We start from the raw sequence: 10,342 nt of genomic DNA, 5'->3' as shown, positions 1-10,342 counted from the left end.
ATCTTGGGTTGTAAGTGTTCGAGAATGGGTTGTTCTTGATAGAACAAACTGATTGCGGATTCTGCGGGTAGTCATTATAGGAGTGAGGTTCTCTACAGCCCGCACAGCTAACCATGGGTTGTGTGAATGTGTCCATTTGATTCACCTTATGAGTTCGAGCTGCATTTGTCAATGATAAAGTTTGCAAAAGGTTTGTCATACCAGCCACATATGTAGAGAGTGTGGCTATTGCGTTTGAATCAATATTGTTTGCATTTTGAGAACGCCTCCTAGTGTTTGTTCTGGCATCATAAGTATCGGCTACTCATTCCATGTTTTGTTTGGCGATGTGATCTAGTATTTCCTTAGCTTCATTATAGGACATATCCATTATGCTGCCAGCTACGGCTACGTCAATTGCCATTTGAGAAGCTCGGTTCAACCCTCCATAAAAGGTTTCCATTTGAATAGTTAAAGGTAGTTTGTGGTTGAGACAGTTCTTGATTAATCCTTTGAAGTGTTCCCATGCGGCACTCAATTTTCAAAATCTCCTTGTTCAAAGTTCATAATTTCTCTTCGCCTCCTTGCGTTAGTAGTTATAGGGAAGTACTTCTGCATGAACTTCTCCACTGATTTCTCCCATGTTGTTATCTTGCCAGATTCCAAGGAACTTGTCCATTTGTTTACGTCATCGCAGAGAGAATAGGGAAATAAAGAGAGTCTGATGGCTTCCGAAGTGATTCCAGGAATCACAAATGAGTTGCACGTTTCTAGGAAGTGTTTCATGTGGGCATGAGAATCTTCACCACAAGCACCTCCAAACTGACCTGCGCTTTGAAATATCTGGAGCATTACGGACTTCATCTCAAATCTCGTTCCATCTGGCGTCGGGTATATGATCCCTGGCGAGCAGTCATACAGCACAGGTGACGCAAACTCCCGCATTGGACGCGTACTATTTTTTGCCATCAGGATTGGATTTACGGCAGCGTTGGCTAATTGTTGAGCTAAGTTCTGGTTTAGTTGATCATCCACCATTTGTTGTTGTCTTTTTTGTTGTTGTCTTAGTTGTTATTGCCTTAACCTTCGACGACGATCAATCAGTTTCTTCATCTAAAGGTCGTTTCCACTTCAGGGTCATATAAGAGCTTGGGAGTGTTTTCTTGCTCATAAAATGTTTACAAGCTTCGGCTTAACTTGTAATACTCCCCTAGCTGTAAGTTTTCTACAAATATACAAGCAAAATTCTGGTTAACCTTGTTGCTAAATCCTCGACAACAGCGCCAAAAACTTGTTCGTGGTTTCGTGATGTGTGCTAGGAGTGTATAATAAGCGAAAATGGAAGATAAGACTGGTGTGAATGAAGATGAATGGTGAATGACTTCTCTAGGTGAAAAGAATGGATGATGCACTACACTCACTGGATGATGCGTACAAGCTTACCTGAGTTAGATCCAAGTATAAATCTAATTCAGGTTTCTAGTAAGTCTAGGGTCAAACACAAGGATTTAGGTTAGATTAACGCAAGCCTTGCATTGCATTGATGTAGAGGGGTTCTAAACAAATGTTGAACAAGGTTATCTATACTACTTTAACTGCATGCGTACAAGAAGAAACAGGAGTTCAAGTGAAATATAGGGTTCAATGAAGGAATGGTGCTAAGTGATAAGTGAAAGCGTTGATCCAAGTAAAATGGACAAGACAGAGTGGGTAAGAATGAAGATGAAGGATGTATGTTTACAAGCAAGTGTATGTCAATGCGTTGAGTTTTTGTCTATCTAATCATTTAACATTTCTTAATGCAAATATCACATGTTCCTAGCTCTAGAGTGCACGCGTTGGATACAGAAAACAGTGAACCACAAGTATCTTTATCTCTAAAGTTACTGTGCATTCTGACTTGATGCGTTTCTAGCCATCCTATTCTTTCGAATAGTTTAGCTAAGATAACTTAACCCAAATGATCATAATGATAAAAGCTTTTAGAATTTTAGTAGACACAAAGTCACAAACGCATTTAACACGGTGGATTGTAAGTAGAGGCAAGTGAATGGATTAAATGCACGATTTTATAAAGATTGAAATTGTCTTTATAATAACACACTTAATCACATGAATGATGAATGGAAATAAAGTAAAAAGAAAAGAGTCAAGCCGCAGAATTCAATTTCTTATTCTCTTTGGCTTGATCTTAATGTGTGTACAACCAACTTGTTAAAGAAATGAAGAAAAGTTCTCTCTCGAGCTTGGTTCTCTTCAATTCTCCTTGATCAACAATGGTGATCTTCTTGCAGCAACAGCACTACTCTATTCTAAGCTCTCTATGTTATGCTATGCTATGCTCTTTATGCTATGTGTTTTATATACTTCATTTTCCGGTTTCAAGTCTTCTATTTATAGGCATTTTTCCTCATCAACTTGTGATATGATAGCATTAATTTCCATACCCTGGTCAGTCGCCTGCCATTTCAGTTGTTTTTCAAACGCCGACATTCAATACCCATACTTGCAAGTGGTGATTTGCCATTCGAATTAATGTACCTGCTATGCATTGAAGTTCTTCTAACGCATGCCTTTGAGTTAGTTGCGCCTACGACACTTAGTAAAATTTACTGAAATCCTGCGATAAAATGCGTTAGTGACGCAATTTTATCAAAAATAGTGTTTTTGTAAAGGTTAGTTATACCTGAAGGATTCCATGTGTTTTCCTTTAAGAAAGATGAAATTTTATCATTAAGAATCCTGATTGTTCCAACTTTCGAGGGACAATAACTTGTATTTCTACAAGTTATCAAAAATTTAGGTCAATTTTGAAATCATCCAATATGTAAAAACCCATACATTCACAATGCATCATGCACCCACCAAAACTCTCAACTAAAGTTCCAAAAATGAAATTTAGAGATTTGAGATGGCTCTGAAATCAATTGAAGGGATTGGAATTCCCCGCAACAAAAGTAATTGGACGCATTAATCTCTAAATTTTGTTTTACAGAACGCAGAAAATTCAAAGTGATAGAAACCATGAAAAAATACAAACCTAAGCATGTTTTCTACAGTGCAAATTAGAGAGGATCTTTGAAGACCAGTTCTTCACGTTCATTTCCAATTTCAGTCGTCTTCTCCAGATCTCACAAACTCAACGAACGGGAGTGAACACCACTAAGGGGTCTTCCCCGTTATTCTCAAGGACGAGAACTGTGCAAAGGTATGGGCTTGCACTCAATCTTGACATGAGAGAAGGGGAAGAGAATTGAGAGGGAAAAAAATCTTCTTTGTAAACAACATAGTGAGAAGGAGAAGAACCAGAGAGAGTAAGAGGGAGATAACTTTCTCTCTCCTCATTTGTTACGTGAAAGAATGAGAGATTAAGAGGTAAGGGAGTTGTAACTCCCAACCCTTTATTAAATTTGAAATAATTAAATTCAAATTCTTTAATATATTAACCACTTTAATATATATTTAAACTAGATGTTATATTACTTTTAACATATAATCTATAGTTAACATTATATCACATATAATATAAACTATCGTTTATTGTTCTCTCAAATAACCTACGGTATTAATATGAATCAAATTCATTTTAATTTTGACCTACAGTTTTTATATGAATCACATTCATATAAATAGTAATTGAATCATATTAAAATTATAACACCTTTCAATAAAATATATAAATTTAATATAAATCATATTCATATTAATTTTAACATATAATTCCTATATGAATCATATTCATATAATTAATATTTAAATCATATTCAAACATTTATTTCTCTCATAAAACTATATAAATTTAATATGAATCATTAAATTATAACATATTGTTTTTATATGAATCATTTTCATATAATTAATATTTGAATCATATTCAAATATTTATTTTTCTTATAAAATTAAATTTAAATTTAATATGAATCATTTTCACATTAAATTTTAACATATAGTTTTTATATGAATCATATTCATATAATTAATATTTGAATCATATTCAAATATTTATTTCTCTCATAAAAATGTATGAACATACATTACATTATATAATGTATCAATATACACCATTTAACTGTATCTTATGCAATTAATTTTCTTTAATTAATTTGAATAATTCAAATCACACCAAAATTAATTTGCTTCCCATCAGTCCTCATTGAGCTAATGAGGGTATTGGGTTTTTGCCCTAAAACTCGTAGATAGCGAATGTAATTAAATGACCATATTAATAAATAGTTATTAATATTTTTATCAATAAGTGTTATTGATGTTTTATTTAATTTTGTCTTATTAATCCTAAAGTCCAATAAACTAATATCCTAGACTGTCTTACGAGTCTTAAACTGCATGTAGAGATATATAGAGATCAATGTTCAAGATACAGCCTAAAGGGTCTATAGAATAGGGATAAGGTTGGGTACCTTATCCTATTAATACTATAGATACGGTTCACTTTGTATTTAATACAAACACAGTGATCCAATGCATTCATGTAGGAGATACGCGAGTGGGGGTATCTTGTGTAATGAGTTTGCACAAGACCGACCGTGAAATAGTAACCACTAGATATAACTCCATTGACAAGTTAGGTTTCTATTTCAATAGGATGAGCTAGGCAACTTAGTCTTACTCCTGGTATATTATGAACTCCTATTCACGAGGGATTGTCCTTTGATTTGTATGGGTAAGAGTGGTCAGTTCGCGGACTCAATAAGTCTACCATTTTGGGGATAAAATCGAGTGGATAGCTGGGAACATAATCATACAATATGGATATCACTCTTTCCCGATTTTAGGGTAAGTAGATGAGTGTTTCTTAAGTGGTGTTTCCAGGACTTGAACAAAAGGTCCTACCTCTCACTGGCCAGAAAGGGATTTTTGTTTAATGGTTGGACCATAAACAGGTTGTTCATTAGAAGAGCACGGGTACTTAAGGATGCAGAGGTAACCCATGGGTGAAATGGTAATTTGACCCAACTGGGTTACAAACACTCGTGAAGGACTAACTTGCTGCTATTGGTTAGAAACATATCTGCAATGAGAATAGTGCAATTGTGGGTATTTAGTGGAGTATACCCACAATTAACGAATATTGATTAATTTGGTTAATGAGTTTAGCTAGTTAATCTCACATCGTTGGAGCTCCTACTTTGCAGGTCTATTAGATCCCCTTCCTAGCTTGTAAAGGGTATTGAAGTAATTTGTCATTAAATTGAATTTGAAATGTTCAGATTCAGAATTGACTTTTTTAATATATGCTGATACATTTTAATATAAAGTTTAATTTTAGACTTTATTATTAATTTGGATATGATTCAAAATTAATACATGAGAGAACGAAATATTTGAAATGACTCCAAATATTAATTTAATATGAATAAGATTTATATTGAAAACTATAGGTTAAAAATAATGTGCATTGGATGCGCATTAAAACTATAAGTTAAATGAGAGAAATGTTTTTTAATATGATTCAAATAGGAATTTAAATTAAATATGTGATACTTAATTGGATGATTAATTAATTATTTAACTTAATTTAATTTAATTTAATTTTGAATTTAATTACATTGGTTAAATCAAAACTATATGTTAAATTTAATATACATTAGATGCACATTTAAACTATAAGTTATGTGAGAGAAAATCATTTAAATGATCATTTAATTAAATATGATTTAATTAATAATTTTAGTTTATTTAATTTAAATAAATTAACTCCCCATTCTCTCCCTCTCTCTCACCATCCTCTGTCTAACAAAAGAGTTTTGTTTTGCAGAGGGAGGAGAAGACTCAAGCATGTTTTTCTGCTTCTTAAAAAAAGAAAGAAAAATCATTCTGTGATATTTCCAAATCCCAAAAAAGAGAATTTCACACTTCTCCAGAGAAATTTTACAGAATTGTCAGAAAGTTTGCAAGGTAGGGTTTCTTCCCCTGTATAATTAGTCTTTTTGGGAATTGCATGCTTAATCGATGTTACCTTTTATTCCAATGCAAAATTATTTTGATTTTAAATGCCAATTTGAAAAACGAAATGGTTCTGTGTTTTGGCTTCCGTCGTGCCATAGGGTTTTTGACCTATACATTGAAGCTCAAATATTACAAGATTAATTGATTAAATTCTTTTAATCAAATTAATCAACAATCCTTAACTGCCGGTCACTTCACTAAAGACCGATAGCTAAACTCTTCGCTCTATAGATATATTTTTGTGTCCATTGAATGTAACAAATCAATAGCGCGTTGATCTTTCACAAATCGCTCATAAGTACAACTTGGTCAAATTATTGTTTTACCCCTATAGTTACACCTAACTCCTTAAGTATCACTGATCCCTCTAATGAACAATTAGTCATATTCAACTATGACCAAACCCCTTTCAAGCCAGGAGAGGGTGAGGCATCTCATTGTTCAAACCTCGAAGTCAACCCTTAATAGAGCATTTTATCTTCTTACCCTAACTATAGGAAAGGAGTGAATTCTTTCTTGTGTAGCTATGTTCCCAGCTCCCCAATCAGACGAATCTCCAAAATGGTAGACTTATTGAGTTAGCGAATCTGGTCTCTCTCACCCATACAAATCAAAGGATCGCTCTTGTAGGCAAGAATTCATAACTCACTTAGGATTAAAGTCAAGTCCCCTATGGTCATCTTGGTGAAATGTGAGTCTCTTCTAACAACGGTGTTATAAAGAGAGACTTAATATTTCGTGGTTTAGTCTTTATACAAACTCTTTTATATAAGATACCCCGCTCACATGTCTCCACAAGAATGATCAGAATCAGATTATTTATAGTACTTTACAACAAGTGTAATAACTACAAAGCGGACCGTATCAGTAGTGTTACCAAAATAAGACACCCAATCTTATCCATATACTACAGATCATTTAAGTTATCACTTAAACATGATCCACATGTATATCTCCACATACATATTTAAGTTACATCAGATAACATTGGATCTTGGGTTAATAGATTATTGCACATTTGAGGATTTCAAATATTAAATTAATATAAATTGGATTCATATTAAAACTAGAGTTAAAATTAATGCGTATTAAATGGACATTAAAACTACAGGTTATAAGAGAAATACAATTGAATATGATTTGCATGTAGGTAAGTAATATAAAATTAGTCAAACCATGGATTCAACTAACATAAAACCATGAGGCTTTAGGGCATACACCCCAACACAAACCCCTTGAGATTTGATAGTTTCATAAGTAGATCACATGGTTTGATAAAATCCTCATAAATAGTTCTTATCCCATCTATGAGCTATTTATGAAGATTTTATCAAAGCATAAAATAATTATATATAAAAAAAACTACGGACTTAGATTAACGACGACACAAAATTATGAAGAAGCTAGAATAACTCAAAAAAAAAAAAGTAGTGCATAGCAATTGAGAGCGTATATTGCCTTTGTAGAGAAACAGTACCATCTTGGACAAGCCCCCTATGCATAACCTAAAAAGTTGTGTCTATTTTTAATTGATAAAAAGTCATATAGTACTTCCTCATTTTCTTTCAATGATTATTTATGATGTTTTTATCAAATCATGGGACTAAATTCTGATTATAAATCACAATGACTAAGTTCTAATTTTCTCCGAATCGTAGGGACCAAAGTTACATTTAAATCATTAGTAAATAAAATTGTAATAATGTTATAAAGTATTGTCATTAGTTTATGCATATTAACCAAAAGGAAAATTGAATATTGTATGTAAACTAAGTGGTATCGAAGATTCAAAAGAATAAGGTTGCATAAAAAGACAAAACTAACCAAAAAATAATAATAATAAGAGAAATGGTCACGTGATAAGGGAGTTGACCTCAAGGCTCATGCCTCTAGGATGGTCGTGTTGTGCAATTCGGTCTCCCAATTATTGAGGACATCCAGTCTAATAATTTACATAGTTGCTTTTTCATTGAAAGAGAGCAGGTTACTTGTTCAGAATTGTTCTTTGCTTTTATTCTACTTTTAAAGATGGTTACAAAACATACTTTAAATTTTGTTGTTTTTAAATAGTAAACATTCTTTATAGATGAATTTACAAGTTTACTCTTTTTTTTTCTTCAACTTCTCCAACAATTGTGTAGGTTGAAGTATCGACCAAGTAATTGGTATCTTACGCACTTAGCTTTGCTCGAATGGACTTATAAATTTTGTTTGAAAACTTTTAAATTTGTCTAAAAAGTCACAAATAGAGTGTTTAGAACGTTTAATTAAGTTCTTAAATCTGGAATTAGAAAGACTTTAGGGTGCAAAATTGCTTTGTGTAGAGTTAGAAATATTAAAGAGAGCAAGAAAAAAAAATGACATTTTTTTTATAAATGTACAATAATGAAGATTGTTGAAGTTAATGAAGTTTGAATTATTCAACAACTTTATGAGGTCAATGGACCAAACACCACTCTACATGTTTAATTTCATGTCTAATAAATTTCTAATCTATTTGAAAGTTATAAAAATTATTTAATCTATTAGATATATTAAATTTACACATCTATTGTCAAATATATATATATATATAACACTCAAATTTCAAAATTATTTAGTAGGTCCATGATTTTTTTTAAAAAAAAAAATGTTAAATAAGAGCATGTTCGGATTGACTAAAGAAGAAAATGTCTTTTCAAAAGTCATTTTTATTTAAACTCTTTTGTTAAAAGCGGTTTATAATAAAAATTGTTTTAAAAACTATTTTGAGTAGTTGTCAAATATGTTTCCAAAATTAAACACTTGAAGAGTTAAACCAAACACACTCATAAATCAATAAATTAGTCACAATTTTAAATTCAATAATTTATTGAATGCAAAATTGAAACTTCAATTGCCTACACTTTTTCAAATGAACTATTCAATGATTTAATTAGACAAAGTTTGTGGACCAAATAAACACAAAATTGAAAGTTCATGGACTAAACTTGTAAATTAAACAACAAATAAACACAAAATTGAAAGTTCATGGACTAAACTTGTAAATTAAACAACAAATAAACACAAAATTGAAAATTCATGAACTAAACTTATAAATTAAACATCTTTTTTTTTTATGGAAAAATATCAAAACCTTAAACTAGGCAAAGGTATATCTACTTTTATATATTTTGTGTGCATGCGTGTGACTTTGTAGAGGTACGGATCCGAACATTTCATAAAAGGGGGAAAAAACCCAAAATCAACAAAAAATTAACTTTGTTTATACATACATACATATATATATCTATATAAACATTTTATAAAAAAAAGGTTGCTTTACGGGGGGAAAAAGACTTTAATTCAAAATTTAAAATTTTAAAAAATAAAACAAATAAAAACAGTAGTCAAAGACATGTATTTCCATTAGAACAAAAAAGAAGGAATAAGAAACCCAAGGACCATGCCTGAAAAATTGCAACGATAATACCTGATTGATAGGAATGAGTCTTTGTCTTGATGTAGAATGAAGCATCAATCTACACCTCTGTTTTTGACTCTTGGATTGAATTCAAAGATTTTGATTGACATTTTGCTTCCCAATTCTGCACTGAAAAAACCTAGTGCGAAGATGATAGCCAATAAATTAATTAGTGCTCTCTTATTGTTATCATTATTAGTGAGGAATCTGAATTTATTCTATTTTTCTGTTCATCTATTGACCTTCATCAATCATCCACATTTTCCTTGCAAGGATCCATTCTGTCACTATCACTACTATACCATCAACAAGGTAGGTATGTTCCACTCAAACTTTAGGGAAAATGAAAACTCTTCCAATTTTATCTGGCCTATCAACTCCATACAACAGTTTCAACTATCGACACGATGCAACAATTCTAAGTTGAATCAACAGTTATCGACACGGTACAACAGTTCAAAGTTGAACCAACATTTTGAATGACATCATAATTCCTAACAAAGGACAATTAGCAACCACTTTGAAAGGATGTTGTCATAGCTCAATCATATTGATTTAAGATTCTTCGACTCGGAAAATTACAACACATTGTTGCTTCTCATTAGCTACCTCAACTCCATCCACACATCGTAGCATTCACCAATATATCATGGACAATCACCGTCTCAAATCAAGCCACTTTGCTCAATTTTGATTCACACAATAAACTCTCTTGGCTCTTAACATATGACTGTCTTTAATAGTGTTACTCCTTCAAAAGAGTTTCAACTCCATCACTCTTACAATGACACAGGACCACTCAAACACTTGCTCTATAAATGGAAGCTTTCTTTTGAGGTTAGACTTCTTCACTAGACTGTCACTACCTTTTTGCCACTAACATCTAGCTTGACCGTTTGAATAATTATGTTAGTTGAACATTTCAAACGATCTTTTCATCCAGTAGATCACTGG

General features: G+C 32.1%; 1 protein-coding gene across 1 annotated transcript; it reads right to left on the bottom strand.

Moving 5' to 3' along the window:
- Positions 1 to 513: 513 nt before the first annotated feature.
- LOC150037265 (uncharacterized) lies at positions 514 to 1,017 on the bottom strand. Its single transcript, XM_090311945.1, has one exon. The coding sequence runs from the start codon at positions 1,015 to 1,017 to the stop codon at positions 514 to 516; it is 504 nt and encodes a 167-aa protein (XP_090168071.1).
- Between the last annotated feature and the right edge of the window lie 9,325 nt (positions 1,018 to 10,342).

Source organism: Benincasa hispida, chromosome 3, assembly GCF_027475165.1.
Source record: "Benincasa hispida cultivar pf3 chromosome 3, pf3_genome.v1.1, whole genome shotgun sequence".
Classification (NCBI taxonomy): Eukaryota; Viridiplantae; Streptophyta; class Magnoliopsida; order Cucurbitales; family Cucurbitaceae; genus Benincasa; species Benincasa hispida.
The sequence above is the reverse complement of the archived record's forward strand: the minus strand, read 5'-3'. Positions and strand labels throughout refer to the sequence as shown.

Coding starts and splice junctions, on each gene's coding strand:
- LOC150037265 (XM_090311945.1), bottom strand. CDS start 1,017: ATGGTGGATGATCAACTAAACCAGAACTTAGCTCAACAATTAGCCAAC.